At 34.8% G+C, this 21,484-nt stretch overlaps 1 protein-coding gene across 1 annotated transcript in view; it reads right to left on the bottom strand.

The window, feature by feature from the left end:
* LOC149534306 (uncharacterized) overlaps positions 1–10,068 on the bottom strand; it is a 29,268-nt gene extending 19,200 nt beyond the window's left edge. Inside the window, exon 1 of the mRNA XM_089807616.1 lies at positions 9,805–10,068. Within this exon, the coding sequence (XP_089663742.1) occupies positions 9,805–9,914 (110 nt within the window). The 5' untranslated portion in view covers positions 9,915–10,068. The remainder of the gene's footprint in view (positions 1–9,804) is intronic.
* Between the last annotated feature and the right edge of the window lie 11,416 nt (positions 10,069–21,484).

Here is a 21,484-nt window from a genome sequence, read left to right as displayed (position 1 = left end):
CTTTCCTCCATATGCATTTACCAATTCCTATTAGCTGACTCAAAATGTAAAGAACTAGACAAAAAATGAATGAACTATACCCAAATTTATGATGGTTCTTTGTTTTCAATGTACTTCTACCATATGTCAAATGTTTTTTTAAATGCAATCTTGAGGATGGACATGGAGAGTGAGACTTGTATTTTCTAACAATTGATTGCTTGCCTCATATGGAAGTGTCAAACCCAATAAGGTCTAGATTCTATTACTTCTAAGTGGACATAGTTTTTGTACATCATAAAGACATCATCTTCTAACTTGTTAACCATCAAACAACTTAACCTTTCTCATGGCTGCATTCTTGTTTTAAACTCCATAAAAAAATAAGTTGTCGCCATAATTACAAATTGTCTCATTCAAAAGCTATATTCTTCAATTCAGTTAACTACTAACGTATCTTTCCTCCATATGTGTTTACCAACTCCTATTAGCTGACTTAAAAATTAAAGAATTAGACATATAATGAATGAACCATACCTAAATTCATGGTGGTTCTTTGTTTTCTCTAATTTGTCCATTAGTTGCTTCTCTTATGGCTTTGCATAAGTCTAACACTTATCATTATTGACAATCTTGTACAAAATCCTCCCTATCTATGGGAAAATTTTGTACATGATGCATTTGGTGGCACATCTTTACTCTAATTTCACAGTTTTGTTTACTGCCAAAATTCGACTAACAAATGTTGCCCTTGTCAACACTATCATGCACTCATTCTCTACCCACTTGGGTTTCTTTCAAGTCTCTTTATCCTACTGCCCTATAGCTAACTTAATTGCATCCTTAGCTATAAGGAATGACCTATCCAAGTGCATGAAATCTCCATGGATTTGGCTTAGAATTATTCGAACTCATTTGTGCTCAATTTCGAGGTTCAGAAAAATTCTTAGATAGCCACTTGTAGCCTTCCAATGTATTTGTTTGGTTCCAAATACTTGCCTATGGTGAGGGCTTTGAGATCTTGACCTTTCTTTTGAAATTCTAAGTGATCCACCTCTATTAACTTTGGATATGGATGTATTTGCAAACATCTTCATGCTATACACACCTACAAAACCATTCGAGAATGCACTTTTTGAATCGTTCTCCATGGCCTTCCATGAGAATGGTTTGTAACAGGTCTCTTGATATCTCACCCTATACGACTTGTAGGGCCAAAGTATTGATCATGATTATAACTTATGATACAATTCTTCTATATGCTTTTCTCAGCCATTTGCTCTTACTATTGCAGTTTGTGCCAAGCTTTTTCATTCTCTTTTATTGCATTTGATTGTATGCTGCAATTAACCAGTTATTAAAACGATCGAAAGATTATTTTGTGTACTGAATAATCAATGAATAATTACAACGAGCTTACAAGCTCATATATACAGAATGGATATACAGAAATTAGAAACTATTAGAAAATAGAAACTGTCTACATACGATAGATAGAGCATTATTAGAAATATTCTAATACCCTCCCATAATGCTTTATCTATGAATAACACCAATAGCCTCTCTGAATTTTACAAATTTATCAAAACCGAGAGACTTGGTGAAGATATCAACAGACCCCTCTAAGGTGGGAACATACAACAACTGAATAGATTTGTCTTCAACTAGCTGACGAATGTAATGACAATGTGTTTCAACATGCTTGGTTCGTTCATGGAAGACCGGATTCTTTGCCAATTTGAGTACTCCCTGATTATCACAGAATATAGGAGTCGGTCTTGATTGAGGAACATGCATATTTGCAAGCATCCGCCAAAGCCAAACTACCTCACAAGCTACCTCAACTACTCCCCGATACTCTGCTTGAGTCAAAGACAGGGCCACCGCCTGTTGCTTCTTACTAGTCCATGTCACAGCAACAGATCCTAAATTAAACACATATCCGGCGATAGACTTACGATCATCAACAGAGCTGGCCCAATCTGAATTTGTGTAGCCACATAGTGTAGAATCAAAATTCTGCGTGTATAGAAGACCCTCATCAAGAGTACCACTCACATGGCACAGGACACACTTTGCAGCTATCCAATGATCAGTCTTGGGTGCTGTCATAAAGCGGGAGACATAGCTTACAGCAAAACTAATGTCAGGTCTAGTGGTAGTAAGGAAAATGAGACTACCCACTAATTGTCTAAACAAGGATTCATCTACAATAGGTGAATCAGACTGAGCAGATAATTTGAGCCTGGGTTCCATAGTAGTGAGAGCAAGTTTGCAATCCTGCATTCTAAACTTGTCTAGAAGACTTCTGGCATACTTGGACTGAGAAAGAAAGATACTGTGTTCCGTTTGCCAAACCTCAATTCCAAGACAATAGTGCAAGAGTCCCAAATCTATCATATCAAAAGTGCTGCACAAATCCTATTTGATTTCTGCGATCAAATGTGTTGAACTTCCAATAATGATCAAATCATCCACATAAACAACGATAAACAAGACATCATCACCTACATGTTTGATATATAGGTTTGAATCCAATGGACTCCTCTAAAAAACATGGTCAGTTAAATATTTATCAATTTTCATGTACCAAGTCCAAGGAGCTTGTTTCAGACCATAGAGAGCTTTGACAAGTTTACAAACTTTGTGTTCCTGACTAGCAACCTTAAATGCAGAAGGTTGCGTCATGTAGACCTCTTCCTGTAAATCACAATTCAAAAAAGCACTCTTGACATCCATTTGACAAACTTTCCAACCAAATTGAGCTAATAGAGCAAGAACAAGTTGTATGGTACTCATTTTAGCTGTAGGAGCAAAAGTCTCCTCATAGTCAATACCTTCACTTTGTGAGAAACCTTATCGTTTTAGGAGCAAAAGTCTCCTCATATTCAATACCTTCCGTTTGTGAGAACCCTCAAGCAACAAGACGAGCCTTATACTTGTCTAAGGTGCCATCAGCTTTATATTTGACCTTGTATACCCATTTGCAGCTAGCGGGCTTCTTCCCTGCAGGAAGATCAAAAAGAACCCAAGTTTGATTTTTCTGAATGCTCTGAAGTTCAGCCTCCATAGCTTGTTCCCATTCAGGAATACCTTTAGCCTCGGAATAAGTATGGGGCTCATAAACACTATGAATGTTAGCCATAAGAGCAAAATTAACTGTTTGTTTGCGCTTATTTCGAGAAACTCTACCTTCGATGAGCTCATCATCCCTTAGATCACTAATAGCTTTAACCCACCATTTGGGTCAGAGAGTAGAAGAGCTGACCTCTGGAGAAGCTGGAGGAGCTCGAAGAGGTTCAGGAGCAACAACGGGAGGAGGATCATTCTCAGGAGCCTCAACAGGATCAACATCAGGTGTCCCAGGGCAAGCATAATTTGTATCATTCTGCCCATGAGATGGTGCTGAAGGAAGGGGAACACTGTGAGGTTGTTCCTCAGAACATTGCTCAGAAGAGGACAGAAACGGTCCTCGAGTTTCATCAAAAACAACATCACGACTAAACATGAGATAATCATTGTCGATATCTATCAATCTGTAGGCCTTATGGTTGTCACTATACCCTGTCATCATGAGTCTCTGAGTCTTGGAATCTAATTTGGAACGTTTAGCATCAGGAATCCAGACATAGGCAAGAGAGCCAAGAATCTTCAGGTAGCTGATCTTGGGCTTCCGACCAAACCACAATTCTTCGAGAGTTTTGTTCTTGACGACCTGAGTAGGGGAACGATTCAGAAGGAAAACAGCAGTAAATACTGCTTCTGCCCAATACTTATTAGTAACACTCCTGTGTTGTAACATAGAACGAGCCATCTCAACAATCATACGATTGCGACGCTCAACAACATTGCTTTGTTGAGTGTAAGGTGTGGTGAATTGGCGCTTGATGCCATGTTCAGCACAAAAACCGGAGAATGCATGAGAACAAAATTCCCCCCATACTCTGTTCTAGGCGAAACAACACTGCAACTAGACTCATTTTCAACCAACAACTTAATTCCGAAACGTACTAAGTGCATCTGATTTTATTTTTAGAAAGTACACCCACATTTTTCTACTAAAATCATCAACAATAAGTAAAAAATATTTGCAACTAGTAACTGAAGATGTATTCATAGGACCACAAATATCAGCATGAAGTAATTGAAGTACCTGAGATGCACGCCAAGAATCTCCATCTTTGAAGGGAGTCCGATGTTGTTTGCCAGCTTGACAGGCATCACATACTCTAAGATGTTGCAACTGAATCGAAGGTAGTCCAAAAACAAGTTCCTCCCGAGATAGCTAAGAGAGATACTGGATGTTGAGATGTCCATATCTCTGACGCCACAAAGTGCTGAGAGATAAATCACAAGCTACCATAGCTATTTCAGGAGAATCACTAGTGTCAGTAAGCCAATATAGGCCATGATCCTCTAGACCAGTAGCAACAATAAGACGAGTCTCTGGATCAATAATGGAGCATTTGTGGGCACTGAACACCACATCCAACTGAGAAGAATTTCTCATGATCTGACTCACAGAGAGAAGATTGAGTGCCATACTAGGAACGTAGCAAACATTGAGAAAGATGAGTTGACACCCACCAGAGTGTATCTGTACATTTCCTCTGCCAATAATTTTGAACTCTCTCCTCCGTCAAACACAACCGAATCGCTGTATGGATAGAAATTTGTAAACCAGTCACGTTGATGAGAGAAATGACGTTGAGCACTAGAGTCAATATACCAAGTAGAGGATTAGGCTGAATCGGAAGGGCTTTTAGCCATAAAAGCGTAGAACGCAGACTCCTTGTCTCAGAATGTTCAGCAACATTGGCCTACTGATTGGACCCTCCCATCTTCTTTTGTTCGGAAGCAAGTCGTTGACAACAATATTTCATGTGGCCGTACTTACAGCAATAATGACACTAAACACTCTTCTGCTGAAAACTGCCTGAGGATTGATGGGAACTACAATGTGGAGATGACTAAGATGGCTGAAACTTAGCTGCAAAGGCTTGTTCTGACGAGGGTGAGGAAAAATGACTGCCAAAATCCTGCTTCCAACGAGCCTGCTATAGGAGTTTGGTGCACAACTCTGGGAATTTCATATCAACATTAGTTGAGGTAATGTTGAGAGTCTCTATGAAATGCTCATAAGATGTTGGCAAGCTTTTCAGGGTAATAACTACCATATCTTCTTCCTCCATTGTCTGACAGATGGCTTCAAGCTGATCACGAATGTCCTTAATCTTCATGAGATGTTCCTGTAAGGACATACGTTCATCCATCATAATGGAAAACAACTGATTCTTTAGAAACAATGCTCGAATCTTGTGGGATGTTTCATGCAGCTCCTTTAAATATTTCCAGATATCTGTAGCCAACTTGCCAGAGGGAATCTAAGGTAGCTGATCATCTGTGACAGAGAACTTGAGAAGCATAACAGCTTCACGATTCCGATCATCAAACTTATCCTAATCTGTTGTAACGGAGGTCCCACCAGGCATGCTAGTGGGAGCAAGACGAGTTTCTATGCCTAGAACAAGTGCATCCAAACAACGATACTCGAAGATGGTTAACATGCACTACTTCCAGTGGTTGTAATTGCTTCCATTGAACCGTTGACTATTTTCTAGCATCAAGTTGATCAACGATGCCATTTGCACAAAGTTCAAGGCAATGTTTATGCTGACCCAAAAGAGAAAAAATGAGTACCCAGAAGAGTAGACAGAAAACCCAAAAGGAATCTGTAGTCACAATGCAAATTTGTTGGCATGAAAATCAAGGTACCCAGAAAAAAGGACAACCACCCAGTTGAGCTCTCAAAAAACCCACCAAGAATCTACAAACAAAACAAAAAAATTCGACCCCAAAATTAGGGCTCAAGCAAAACCCTAGTCGGCAGCTTGGAAGGTCGAAGTTGCAAGGAAAAAAATGGCGGATTGAAGTTAGTTTATGCCTTGACGTCTTTGCAAACTCCTAAATGCCATAAATGAAGTCATGTTTGATGTCTGAACACGCGACTAGACCAAGAAAAGGTAGTTGTAAAACACGCAGAGCCGTTTCAAAAATGACAACCAAAAAAAATGCAGACCTTTTCCGTGATTTTGCAGAGATAGGAGGTCGTTGCAGGGACTGGAGGTCGCATTTGTGCTGCAATACACAGACCACGACTAAGAATCTTGACGCGGGCTGGAGATTGAAAGCAAACACAAGTGTTTGAAACGCCTTTTCCAGGCATGAAAAAAAATGCAAAGCCAAAAAAACGAACACCAAAGCCATGATTAGGCAAAAGAAAAAATCCGGGATTTTTCAACAAACAAACCCATGATTTTCCAAAACCCTCAGACCAAAAAACCAGTACAAATTATAATTTTCGAAAAAATTAAGAAATATGCTTTAATACCATAAAATAATCGAAAGATTATTTTGTGTATTGAATAATCAATGAATAATTACAACGAGCTTACAAGCTCATATATACAAAACGGAGATACAAAAATTAGAAACTATCAAAATATAGAAACTATCTACATACGATAGATAGAGCATTATTCTAATAATTATCACATAACTTCTCCAATTCCATCAACCTTTCTTTAATAGATCCTCCTTCATGCAGGAGCATCTTGCATGGCATTCAATCTCGTGGATATTGCTAGTCTTAAAATACAAAACATGTAATACATTCTATACATTGTGCAGTAGGCCCAGAGTATCACAGTATCTTTAGATCCCAATATAATGTATCATCATTACATACTAGCGATAGCATGAACTATATTCTATACTTTGTGTAGTTGGAACAGAGTATCACACGTATCTTTAGATCCCAATATAATGTATCATCATTACATGCTAGCGGTAGCACAGAGAATAGGTGAAAGGGTATAGCTAATAGTGGCATGCGGTCAATCATTTTAAATATGTGGCAGTGGTGTTCTATAGGAAAGAATTGCACCTTTATTTGAACAATTTGCGCCAAGCGAACAAGCATTTGAGGTGACTGCAAAATTGTGTGACTGTCTTCAATGTTTGACGGCATTCCAATGTGATTTGCCTTTGAATCTGACAATAATTTCAGCCAGCCTAAAGTCTCTCACTCTTGTTGGAAGCTGACTTTAAATATCTTCAGCATTTGGTAATAGTACCATCGTTGAGGAATACTTTGTTGTATGAAGGATGATGTTGTAGCTGTGGGGAATAGATGTTGACAAATGGTGCGATCAGAAGCTCGAATGATAGATAGAAATTGTTATGCCTACATCATGCTAGTTGTTCCTTCAAACTAAAAAGAGGGTAATGTGATGTCTTCTGCATGCTAAGGACCATTTTTAAAAGTTTGGCTAGGGTTTTTTCTTGTATTTTCAGAGTAGTTTGAAGCTATTTTGACAAAATAAATTCATGTACGCTGAGTGTTGCTATTTTTCAACCTAGGGTTTTTGCAACTCTACCTCGGTGTTATGTGATTCTCTCCCAAAAACCATAATTTTTTTGGAAAGGGGTTTTTATAATTTTTTCCAAACAGGGATTTTAATTATATCTAGGGTTTTATAAAACCTCAAAATTTATATGAGGGTTTTGTCTGGATTTCTCCTATTCATGATTGTTTTCATTGTTTGTATATTTTTTCAAATGAAAAATTGTGGGATCTTTCTCTCCAAGAGGATTGTTTGAAATTTTCCACAAAAAATCGTGGCTGATGTTTCAATGCCTGAGTTTTTATAATTTTTTATTTAAAAATCATGTTTGGGTTTTCTCGATTGTCTCCTTACAAACCGTTTATGAGGTTTGATTCATTTTTCTCTTCAAAAATCACATCTGGTATTTTTCTATTTTCTCCTTAAAAAACATTTCTAGAGTTTATAAATTTTTTCCTAAAAAAATTACTGTTATAACTTTTTTCTCATAAAATTACTATTGAGATTTTTTATTTTTCTCCTATAAAAAAAATCAGGCAGCTTTTTGTGGACAATTTCAGCATCACATCAAGGGTTTGGCAATTTTTTCCACAAAATTTGTGGTTCCTTGCAATCCGTTTACAAGTTATATAGTGCTTATCTGCAATTTTTGCAAATTTTTTCAACAAAATTGTGTCTGTTTTTTTCCAAGCATTAGAGGGATTGATGATTTTCTCCTGAAAATCGCAGTTTCAGTTTTAGAAACTAAGCTCGGTGTCTTTGGCTACAGGAAAGGACATTTTTTGTTTTCCCAACATCAGATTGGAAGACTTTTTGTTATCTTAGTCGTATGCAAAAGTTCTGCAGAATCAGGGAGGGTCTCGGCAGCAAGTTCATTTTGCAAAGCATTCTGAAATTCTATTCATTTGTGACCAAAAAGGGGCAGCCCTCTATGGATTTGTGACCAATAGACCTGCGACTTGTGTCTTTTGTAGGGTGGTTAGAATGATGGCCATTAAGGGGCGGCCTTAAATAATGTAATGTTTCTTTAAAGGTCATCCTAGTTGGTTTAGAAAGTTCCCTTTTCAATCTCTTATAAATAGAGACTTTCATCACTATTGTAAATATCAATTTATAATAACAGAAACTCAGGGTAACGTAGATAATGCCAAGCTCTCTTGAATGTTAAAGACTCTAATTCCCTGACCCATAAATCTACTTATTTAAAATTTGTATGTAGACAAATACCACATATAGAGATAGATTGAAAATCTCCCTACAATTAGATTCGTGAATATTCCACAGTTCATAATGATCAATATACTTTCTTTTGTATTAGACCATGTGGATTTTTTTGTCCGTGTAGATTTTTTCCTCCCTTCTAAAACTCCTAGGTTCTCATGTCATTCTTCTTAGTCCTCTTTCTCTTTAATTATTTATTCTAATTGATCTACTAAAAATCTTTTCAATTTTCTTCTCTTGCTATCTGCCCTGATGAGGAATCGCTGTGTTTGTTCTGACACGTTTTCAATGTCAACAAAAAATCTACACGATTTAATCCAGCTGAGAGCGCATTGATCTCCCCACAAGTCCAGCAGCCCATGGTCTGGTAGTTACACAAATCGACTACCATGATAATGACTGAGGATCAAAACCTACTATTGCATGAGACACAATGGAAGGCAATCTTTTAGGTCACAGCATAGCCAGTAAACCTCTTGAAGAATAAAAAGCCTTTGAGGGAACAAGCAAGCTTTACACTTCACTTTGACTATATAGTTAAAACACTTGGGTTTTAAACCTTTCGACAAAGCTTGTGGTAAATTAAGCTATATCAATCTTCTTTGTGTCTTAGCCGACCACAAAAAAGCCTATCTAGAACTGGACTGACCAGGCTAGGCGCGAGTTGGAACCAAAATTTCGTGAATATAAATCCCTAAGAGTGGGCTCGTCGGCCAAACAGTATTCTGATTTCGATTGCTAACCATACAAATAAAATAAAATAAACAATTACAAACTGAGAGAAATTTATTACCCATAAAACACTTATCAAATGATTGAAATTGAAAAGAATTAATGACTTCATGTCTTTGCAGTTCTTAATTGTTGAGACAATGGTTTTCTGCATAAACTGGGTACAAAGATTTTTTTTTTTAAGATTTTCATGTCACATGCCACATTCCACATCAAGCTGGACAATTATTTTCTCAAAAACTTTAAATCTGTATCAGAATAAATCCAGATGCATGACATTCAACGTCTCATGCCCCAACAACAAGATTGAAGATCTAATACCGGTTGAAATGGGGTTCAAGCTCTTAACCTAGATCACAATTCAAATCGATTTCTGTCTATCATGTCCAAGCCCTTTCGAAATTGAAAGCATAATTATCACTATCATTGTGAAGATCTAAAGGAAAGAACAGAATGACTCGCTTACCTGGAAGGATTGTCAGACCAGATTAACGCCGGTACAGTTGAAGTGTAGCATAATACTACATTGGCAAAGGCAGAGAGTAGCAAGAGCCTCGCAACAACTTGCTTCGCCATTATTTTGAATTACAGCTCCTCCTCCGTTTCTATTCGGAAAACTTCTAAACTCAGATTGAGAGAGGAAATCAATTATAAACAGATACGCATACAACTGATTTTTCAGACATCGGAGGTGATTATTAAGCTTTCAGCCCTCGTGACCCACAAAATTGGGCTTATATGTGTGAGCTTGGGATTTTGTATCATATTTTTAAAAAAAATTAATTATTTTATTTCTTCTTAGTTCTTTAAAAAATCTTCTTATTCTTATTTATTACTGTTATTTCTATTCATTTATAGGAGATCCTAGAAAATATGGACAAGTAATGATGGTTCAAACTGGTGGTTGAAGAGGGGCTAGCTCGAAGAAAGAAAATGTGGATATAGCACAATGGAAAATAGCTAATTAAGTGGGACAATAACATATTAGAACTCCCCAACACCAATGAAGAGATAAAAAAGTTTGTGCTGGAAAAAATTAAAAAGGTCATGTGGACAAAATAATAGAGAAGAAAAAGGCCCACTATGTGAAAGAGTTCAACCCCACGTGGTGTCATGAGTTTAAAGATTACCTTCGTGTAGATATGAAAGGTAAAAATAAGTTGTCAGTGGCACAATTACAAACAGGATCCCATTATTCACAGTGTGAGATAGGGAGGTGGACGGTGCCCAAGGAGGATTGGAAAGAAAGAAAATGCATCTACTACAGTAAAGGATGTGTCGAAACGGAATGGCACTTCATCTTTGAGTGTGTGGCATACCAAGATATTTGGGAGCAGTTCAAGGACAATTTGAAGGAGGGCTAATTACACCAGATTTTTTAGGAAACAAGACTACATAAAATAGCGAGCTTCTTAAAGCAGATTCATAATAGGCAGGTGGACATTGAAAAGAACATGAAAAGGGTCCCATAGGCTAGTTGGTCTCGAGGACATCATTAAAATACCTTCATTCATTCATTCATTTATTCTATTATTTCTATTTATTTTGATTTTTGTCTCCTCTGTAGGCTTTGTCTATCAATACAATTCGTTGGAACTGGTTTTTACCTTCCCCATGCATAGTGTTTTTATGTTGCCACATTTTTAAATTTCCTCAGTTGTTTTCAATTTCTTCATTTAGCATTTCTAGAAAAATCTTCTACAATGATGTTATGGCTACATTTTGAAGACTTGAACTCCTCTTAGAAATGTCATAATCTACATCTGTTATTCAATCTGGTGATTTTTTATCCATTTATGCCCTTTTTGAAGTTTTTATTCTTTGATGTCGTTTCTAGTATCTCTATCTAGGTATTTTCTTCTATGAAAACTTCAAACCCTTATTTTCTATTTGCAAACATTAGCATTTCCTTCTTATTTATATTTGCATATTTTCATTTCTTTGATTTTGTGTAGAAGAAATGATCAGGAAGGAGAAACCCACAATCATTTGTTGTCGAGAAATGGACACTACAAATTAAACTTAAGTCTTAAGTCTACTATGAATATTTTTGAGCTAATTTTTTATTGTGAGAAAACTTTTAGTACTTCATTAACAATGTATGTATAGTTTTCTCTTTAAATATTCACCTTTTATCCAGCGTTGTCCTCCTCACATATCTATTTTTTAAAGTATTTTTCTTATGTTTTCATATAGTTACATAGAATATTTCAAATACATAAATATTATTTTAAATAGTATGATATTTTAAGTCAACAACAAATGAAAATGAGTTGGTTAAATTTTATTATAAGTCAATAAATTCATTTCAAATTTTAATATCAAATTATGTGATTGGCACAAAAGAGATATTAGTGAAACATATTTTAAAATTATAACTTACAAAGAATAATTTGGAAATTATTTAACTAAATATTTGAATGTCTTGTAGTAATAAATTTGTCGTTAGCCCCTTTATTTTATCAATAATGAAAGATAGCAACTTATTATTGGTTTCTTCAACTTTTTGGGAGTGAAATTTGTTGGAAACTTAAATTCTTAGTCTTTTTAGAATTACTTGGAAACTTTCTTCATTTTAATATTGCATGTGATATTTTTTAATGAATTAATTAGAAATTCAAAACTTTTCAAGAATTTTCTCTTTATTTCAATTAAGATTTTATTTGGCAAGCATTTGCAATAAATAAACAAGTGTCACATAGTGGCATGTATTTGTTGTAATTTATAATAGATTAGTTTAGATAGAGTGGTAAAGTTTAAAATTTGGTAAAATCTAATATAATTTTATTAATTTTTAATTTTTAAATTATACTTTTACATAAAAAATCTATTTTTTTATTTATAAAAAATTAATTAAAAATAATTTATAATTAAATATAAATGTCATCATACTATTATACCTATGTATGTTGTATCTTAAATATTAATTTTTTATTCAAGCTAAAAAACATTATATATAATATTATTCATAAAATATAATCATAAGTTATTATAAGAGAAAATTATTTTATTAAAATAATTACATAGTAACATATTATTGATATGATAATTTTACATAATAAAATATTTTTGCATTCTAAAATATCGGGTAGTGCTTCCTCAAAATCTGCTCCTATAAGACTCAAATTTATAAACCAATGAAATTCAAGTAAAATAAATTTTTTAATTTTTAAAATTAGAAATCTCATAAATGAACATTACAAAAATTATATGTTAAAATGAAAAATACTTACATCTAATTGGTTGAGATAGAAAAGTTTAATAACTAGTTAAGTACAACTGATTGCAGTAGTATAGCCCACGGCAAATACGATAAATGAAGATGTGTTCTATGCTACATTCATTATTATGGGTTACAAGCTTATGCCTTAGATGTACTCCTATAAAAATCTAATTAAGTATTTTTTTATTATAAATATGTGTTTGAATTAAATTAATTTGTTTATTTAAATTTATTTTACCAATAAATTTAAGTATAGTTGACAAATGTTAAATATGTCTATAAATTTTAAATTATTTATATAAATCTTAGAAAATAAATTTACTAAAATGAAAGATTATATTTTTAAAATGATATAATGCATTAAAAACTACTCTGCTCTGAAACCATGACGAAAAAAGCGAAATCGAACTCCAATCTCAGTTGCCCCTTTTCGAAATTAGCAGCATATCAATGGAAGATTATTACACAATCCCCCTTGGCAACCAAAAACAAATTCGAAATCCTCGCACAATCAAAATCAAAGGAAGAAGAAAATGGCAAAGCTATCAACAATAGCTTCGAAACATTTGTACAGTTACATACAAAGCGAATCAAGGAAATTAGTGGAATTCAATCACAAAGCCAAAAAGATGGATGGCAAATAGTGAGGAAAAGAAAAAGTCGAACTCACATACGGCAAAAATTAGAAGTAAAAAGGAAAACTTCAATAAAACAATCTTTCAATTATCGATCTAAAACTGCGGCAAACCTCGAACCAAACCCTAGATCTAGATCTAAGAAGAATATCATCCAGATGGAGCTTCTCAAACAACCCCGATGGATATCAGCAATCAATGCCATCCCGCTGGGAAAATGGTTGGGAAATCCCCCCACAAATTCGAAAGTTCCAATGAAACAGCCCACTGAGGGAAAGAAGCAACCCACCTTCAATGAAAGCAAAAAATCAATATACATACCTCCGCACCGAAAAACAAAACAACAAACGGACACAGGAAGAAATAAACCTGACCCTAAACGGAATGCCACTGAGCAACACACAAATGGAGAAGAAATTATTATAACTAATCCCTATAATGAAAGAAGATGGAAGGATTGCGAGGATAAAGGTATCTATGTGTATTGGAATGGTATGCCAAGGAAGAGATCAAGGTTGGTACGTTGAATTTCCATGATTTGGGGCTGTAAGGTAAGTACCCTAAACTCCTTTGCAAACAAATTATGGTTTATTTTATGTAGAACTAAACAGGACAAGGAGGAAATTACGAAGTTTGACACACTATTTTATAAAGGACATCATATTAAACTGGTTAAATGGCAACCTAATTTCCACAAAAATCTCATAGGAAATCTGGAAATGATTAAATGGATGGAATGTAAAGAAATCCCCTTTGAATTAATGGAAGAAATAACCATCAATAAAATCTGTAACTCATTAGGAAATGTAATTGGATTTGAAGATAACCCAGATAAAGTTAGTAGAATAAGGGTATTGGTTAAATCTGATCACAATCAAGTTATAAACAGAAAGATAATAACAAATCGATCCATATATAAACTTAAATTTGAAGAATATACAGGAGAAATACAAAAATTAGTAGATGCTAATTTGATTAAATTACAAATCACCAATAACATTAAAGATCTCATTAAATCTAAAAGAGATGCAGGCAAAACAACAAAAAGAAAGGAAATGGATATTGCAATCAAGCCGATAGCACAGAAAGAAGAGATATGTGGTATTACAAATGAAGAAAAAGGGGATAAATATAAGGAAGCAGAAATAGAAGAGCAAATAAGCTATCAACACTCATTGAACAAAATCAAGAATTGCATGGACTGTCAAAAAGAAGAAGAGATCATTAAAGAAATGGAACTAAATATAATTAACTTAAACCAGCTGCAACATGAAATCTTGCTAATACAAAATGATATAGTAGATCAGAGTCTATTAGCAAAACAAGCACATAAGGAACATAAAGGGAAGGAGCTACTAATTACCGAATCATTAGACAAATCGAGAACAAGTGCAAAGTAGGCACAGGTAAAGAATCTGGAGGTAGAATTGATTCACACTGAATCCATTGAACTTAATGTAAAAAACCAGAAGTCAGAAAATAGGGAAGAACAAATCTTAGAAACCATGCAAGAATCAGTCAAAACGAACAATGATATTGGGAATGAAGTTAACATTCCACCAGCAAATTCAGCACATTGGAGCAATATAACCATAAGAAAGAAAGGAAAGGAAAAGAGTTACAAGTTTTGGAAAACCCCGAGCAATGGGAAAGACATGTTTGCTTCAAATAAAGAGGATAATGGATCAGTTTGTAAAGCAAAACCAAGCTCAAAAGATATAAATTTGAGGTTGGAGATATGAAAAATAGAATACGTCCACCAACACAGAAGGCAACAAAGGAAATGAGTTAGGAACTGAGGAAGACCAGCAGATAAGTAAATTATTAATAACAGAAATAATCGCAAAGGAGCAGCAAGAAGGGGAAGTCTCTTCTATAGTGGAGAAGATATTAGATGAGCATAATCTTGATAAATTAGGTATTTCCATGGATCAAGAGGGATTAATAACACCAATCTGTGGAAAAACTAAGCAAAAACAAGGAAGAAAATCACTTAAAGAACTCAGAGAAGCAGCAGGGCAAGTTAGGGATCAGATAAAGATCACAGATATACTAAACAATGGGAAGGGGAAGTGCCTTCCCAAGGAGTAATGAAGATAACAACTTGGAATGCCAGGGATTTCAATGCCCCTAGCAAAAAATGCTTGTTAAAACACAACCTCACCCTATTTGACTCAGATATCATATTATTAAAAGAAACAAAACTTAACAAAGAAGAAGGATTGAAAATGAATAAAAAATTGGAGAAATGGACATAAGTTTTTCAGCAGTCCCAAGGAGCTTCAGGAGGATTAGGGATAATTTGGAATCCCTGACTTATCAACATGGAATTACTCACCCTTCAAGTAAACTGGATGGGAATGAGAGCTACTAGTACTAAAACTAACCTACAATTAATACTTATTAATGTATATGGATCGACTTCCATAGAAGACAAACTGTCAGTTTGGAATGAGATCAACCATTTCCTTAACTCAATTACACAAGAAAAAACCATAATTGGTGGAGATTTCAATGCAGTTGTAAGTTTGGATGAAAAATTGGGTGGAAGTAACCACACCAATAAAGCTATGGAAGAATTTAGAAACTAGATTTCCAAGGACTCCCTTTTGGACATCAAAACCAAGAATGGAATTTATAGTTGGAATAATCGCAGAAAAGGAGAATGTTACATTGCTGAAATATTAGACAGATTCTTTCTAAAAGGTGAACTAAACATGGACAATTTGATTATAGCAGAAATTTTACCTATGGCATGGTTCGACCACTTTCTAGTGAAATTGGAAATAAAAGAGTAGAGTAAACCCAGTAGAAGCCCTTTCAAGTGCCAGAAAATGTGGTTTATGGACAGAAGCTTCATGGACCAGATTAGAGAATGGTGGAAGGAGGATCAATTTGAAGGGTCAAGAATGTTTTGCCTGGTCTCTAAATTAAAAAACTTAAAGCAAAAGATAAAAAATTGGAACAAGATACATTTCAAAAACATATTCCAAGAAAAATTAGACATTGAAGAAAAAATGAGTAACTTAAATAAGGAAATTATTGCGAAAGGAATGAATAATGAATCATATCTATTAGAAAAAGAATACATCCTCAAACATGAAGAAATTCTAGCAAAAGAGGAAATATTCTGGAGACAGAAATCCAGAGAAAAATGGCTCCTAGGAGGAGACCGTAACACAATTTTTTTTCACAACAGCACCATTAATAATAGAAATTATATCAATATAGCTAAAATTAGTAACCAAGAAGGGGAGCAAACAAAAACCCAATAGAAATTGCAAGAATTCTGTCAGAACATTTCTTCAAGACACTTAACAATTTTGACTCATCAAACAAATGTGCTCAAGAGGAAATGCTAAAACATATCCCTAAGCTAATTTTTGAAGAGGATAACAAATTTCTAAATGAATCTATCTCCAGTGATGAGGTGAAAAATGCACTATTTAGTATGAATCCAGATAAATCACCTGGACCCGATGGTTTCCAAGCCTTTTTCTTCCAAAAATGTTGGGACATTATAGGAGAAGATTTGTGGAAAGCTCTAGAAGCAACCCGTAAAGGTGGATCCATCTTAACTGAAATTAATCACACCTTCCTAACCCTTATTCCTAAAAAGCAAGAAAGTATAACCCCGAGAGACTTCAGACCTATTGCTTTATGCAACACTATCTACAAAGTGTTCTAAAAAATTCTAGCTAATCGTATTAAAAAAAATTTGCCAAAACTTATCTCAAAAGAACAGACTGGTTTTGTCCCAAGCAGATCTATTCTAGATGGGATATCTATTATTCAAGAAACTATCCATTCAGCAATAAAAAACAAAGAAGCTTGTATGCTACTCAAACTTGATATTCAGAAAGCATACGACAAGGTAGACTGGAGATTTCTATGTAAAACTTTAGAGGGGTTCGGATTCTCCAAAAGATGGATTAACATTATATATCAATGTATTTCAACCCCTGAAATTTCTATTCTTCTTAATGGTACCTCGGAAGGTTTCTTTAACATATCAAGGGGTATCAAACAAGGAGACCCCCTATCACCTTTCTTATTTATTATTATGGCAGAAGCATTTGGAAGGGCTATCAAAGCAACGCAACAAGAAATGAAAATCATTGGGGTTAAAGTCACTGAGGGAATTGAAAATACTACACATTAGCAATTTGCGAATGACACAATTCTAGCTAGGGTAAGTTCCATGGAAGAGGCAAATCATATACAGTACATATTAAATACTTATTCAAATGCATCTGGACAGATGATTAATGCCAAAAAATTTGAATTTTTCTTCTTCAGTACTGATTCTGAAGTTGAAAACCAAATTTGTCAAAAACTAGGATTCAATAAAGGTAAATTCCCATTCAGATATTTGGGGATATACCTCGATAAGAACAAACAAACCAATTCGGGATGGGAGCACATCTTGAGGAAAATTGACAATCACACTAACTCTTGGAAGGATAAATGGTTAACCAAGGCAGGCAGATCAACTAAAATTAAAGCAATTTTGGTAGCTATCCCCTCATACCAAATGTCATGTTCTTATCTACCTAAACATATCAACTCTAAAATGGAAAGCAAATTGAGAAATTTTTTTTGGAAAGGATTGGATGACAAGAAAAAAGTGGCATTAATTAGTTGGAATAAGATTTGTAAACCCAAAGACTATGGAGGATTAGGCATCAAGAACCTCGAATGGCAGAGTAAAGCAGTAGGAGCGAAGCAAGTTTGGAGACTCTATCAAGAAAGAGACAAGAAATGGGCAAAAATCATATATAATAAATATATGAACCCTTTAGATAAAACCTCACTATTTAGAATCACTTCCCCCCTGAAAGGATCTCCTGGTTGGAACTTTCTACTAACAAATCGTAGTTTAATCTCTAAATACCTAACATGGGACGTAGGAAATGGAGAGGAAGCACTGTTTTGGGAAGATTCCTGGAATGGTAACCCGTCTTTGACAAGTTCAAATATCTCTCCTGATACTATAAGTCTACTTAAATCCACATGGGGCACCAAGGTTAAAGATTATTTAGAGGAGTATGAATTAGAGCAAGGAAAGGAATGGAGATGGAAATTTGTATCTGAGTATAACATTAATACAGAGGAAAGAAAAAAACTATAAGTGTTACTAAAATCTCGGACTATAGCATATAAAGAAAGAGAGGATAAACGTGTCTGGGCTACAGCAAAGGATGGAACCTAAAAAGTCAGAGAAGGATACAAAATGATAACAAATTCTCAACAATGGGATATTAGCACCCTTCCTCTAAATTTATGTTGGGATCTAGCGAACCTTTCGAAAGCAGGAATGTTTCTTTGGATAGTTATGCAAAAGAAAATATTGACAAAAGATAGGATCTGAAAAATGGGATTTGAAGGACCATCTAGATGCTCTTTACGTAGAGAGGAAGAAGAAAATGTAGAACATCTATTATACTCATGTAAATTTTCTCAAGAATGTTGGAGATGGCTATAGAGGAAACTCAACTGGGCATCCCCATTAGCAGGTCAATGGGAAGATCACTTAATGGGATGGCCAAAAGAAAACCCTAAGAAAGTATATGGCAAACTTTGGAATATATCTCTGGCAATATTCATGTGGGAAATCTAGAAAGAATGCAATCGCCAAATTTTCTCAGACCAGTGTCTACCAGTAAAAACCTTATTAGCCAAAATAGAAGTAGCAATTTCAGAAGTAATAAATAGTGACCTCAGGAAGAGACCCAGAGAAGAAGGATCCTTCTCGGACTGGGATGCAAAAATGAAAAAACTCTAGCCACTATTAATTAATCCCCCCTTAACTTATAAAAAGAAGAATGATCTAGCTAGATTAACATGCAAATGGGAGCCTCCTCCTCCTGGATGGAAAAAGTTAAATTTTGACGGGGCTTCAAGAGGAAATCTTGGAAAAGCAGGAATAGGATGTATCATTAGAGATGAAGCAGGTAAGTGGATTGCTAAAAGATCAAAATCACTAGATATGACCTCTAATAATATAGCAGAATTGGAAGCAGTAGAAGAAGGTATTAATCTATGTATTAAATTAAATATTAAAAAAATTATAATAGAAGGGGACTCCCAAATAGTCATTAATGCTCTTAGGAAAGGAGCCACTCCAAATTGGGTACTAAATTCTAAACTAGAAGTAATTATGAATTCACTCCTAGCATTTGAAGACATAAGATTTGCTCATATTCACAGAGAAGGTAATAAAGAGGCTGACTCCCTCGCTAATCTTGGTATTGACGGTATTAATTCATTAACTCTCAATAATCAATAGATCCTTAAAATTAAGTTGGATTAATTACTTCCTTATATAAACACCTCGATACGATAGTGGGATTTCATACATACCAAATCAATCATGGTTAGGAAATCCCTCAACTCTGCCTTGTAATCACATTATGATGTATTAGAAAGGAGCCTTTTAATCAAACGCATGCCTCTTCATTATTAGGCATCTAGGTCTTTTGAATCACCCTATTTATCAGGCAGTTAGGGGCTTTTCTCAATATTCAAGTTCATTTTCAACAGTAAATCTATTAGGGATATAGGTTGAAAAATGGATTCCAACATCAGTTTTTTTCATGCTTATGAAAATTGCACCATGGCATTCTATGGGCCTATCATGCAAGAGAGATGGAATAGGATTCTAAGGCCCATAGATGACATGAGTCGAGTAGCTATCAGTAGGGCTTTAGGGGAAGGAATTTTTAGTTATGACTACACATGGAGAACTAACAGTGACATAGTCGGGCTCTGGGTAGGCTGTTTCGAAAGAGCAGGGATTGAGAAATGGGACATTATCAAGATAACCCATAACATTTTCGACCCTTACTGGTTAGTGGGTTTAGAACTAGCTATCGCCAACATTGACGTTCAGCTCCGCATCCCTCTTCCAGAGGCATACATGGAACTCGAAGTAAATAGGCAGGAACTGGCAAGGAGCTCGAAACATCCTTGCATGGTAATTAGGGACAATATCCAATTCTATAAGGAATGGTCGCGAATGGAGATGAGCATCAAATTTCTATTGAGATGGAGAGGCATCATTGAAGACCCAGGATGGGATTGGCTAATTGATTATCTGAAGGCATATGACACCTATATCCATCCGGAAGTGGATTTCAATGAAATGGAAAATGTGGAGTTTTGTCTCCCAAATTATGACAAAACCAGCAAGGGAAGGTCTTCTTATGAATTTCCTCCAATATCAAAGGCGAGTTCTATGCATGAAGCTTCAAAAATTATTATGGTTTTCAAAAAACTCGACTAAACCGCAACATGGGTCATTTGGCATGTTAAAATTATCCATATTTTGACTAGTAGCACTCTGTTTTAAGTTGGAGTGCCACTGTAGATAATTTGTCCATACTACTAAAATGGGCAAATCAGTTGTTTACTACTTTTTGTCAGTTTCCTTTTAAAAAATTAGACAGAAGATGAAGCTTACTATACATATTATTAATATATATAATAGAAATCATGTTTAGATATAAATTTGCTTCCAATTTGCAATATGTTATTCAGTTCTTACCTTTGTAGAAATTTATGATTGACATACTCACATAACCAGGGCACAGAGTAATTCGGATCTCACACCAATAACAACATCTGAAATCTTAATTAAAGATTGGAAGTGACGTTTCTGACAAAATCTATGGGTTTTCGGTTTGTGCTCATCTAGGATCCTGATAATTCGTTAAATTTTTTATTACTTTAACATACAAGAAACATTTCTTTTAATGAATAATGAAGTACGTTGTCAAATACATTCTCATCATTATAGCTTAAACTTCAGTAAAACCTATTCAAGCAGATATCAAAATAATTAAGCTACGACATATTAAAGAATAATAATAATAAACAATTAAATCAACAACTAAATCAAAATATCAATCTCATTAAATTAGTTTAATATGGAATGTATGTGTTGATAATTATTCCCTTGGATGCACATCATAGTTAGTTTTTTTAAAATTTTCATTAACCTTTGACATTTGTTATTGTTGGTGAATTTAGACAGATGATCTAGAGTTTATTTGGATGAATTATGTAATCATCAGATTATCTATTTTAAATTAAAACTGGGGTATGCCCCTTTTATTAATGTATAATATAGGACTAAGGTCCTAGGCAAGACAGGAGGTTTTCTTTCCCCGTTCTTTCCTACCTGTGCCTGTTAGAACGGGGGAATTCTTTGTAATTACTTTGTATTAATAAAATCAATCAAGGCTTAGGCCATTTACCGAGCAAAAAATAAATAGATCAAATAAATA

The sequence above is a fragment of the Cupressus sempervirens genome, chromosome 10 (genome assembly GCF_028749045.1).
Source record: "Cupressus sempervirens isolate cs-2001-9-10 chromosome 10, ASM2874904v1, whole genome shotgun sequence".
NCBI lineage: Eukaryota > Viridiplantae > Streptophyta > Pinopsida > Cupressales > Cupressaceae > Cupressus > Cupressus sempervirens.
This window is presented reverse-complemented; position numbering and strand designations above follow the sequence as displayed.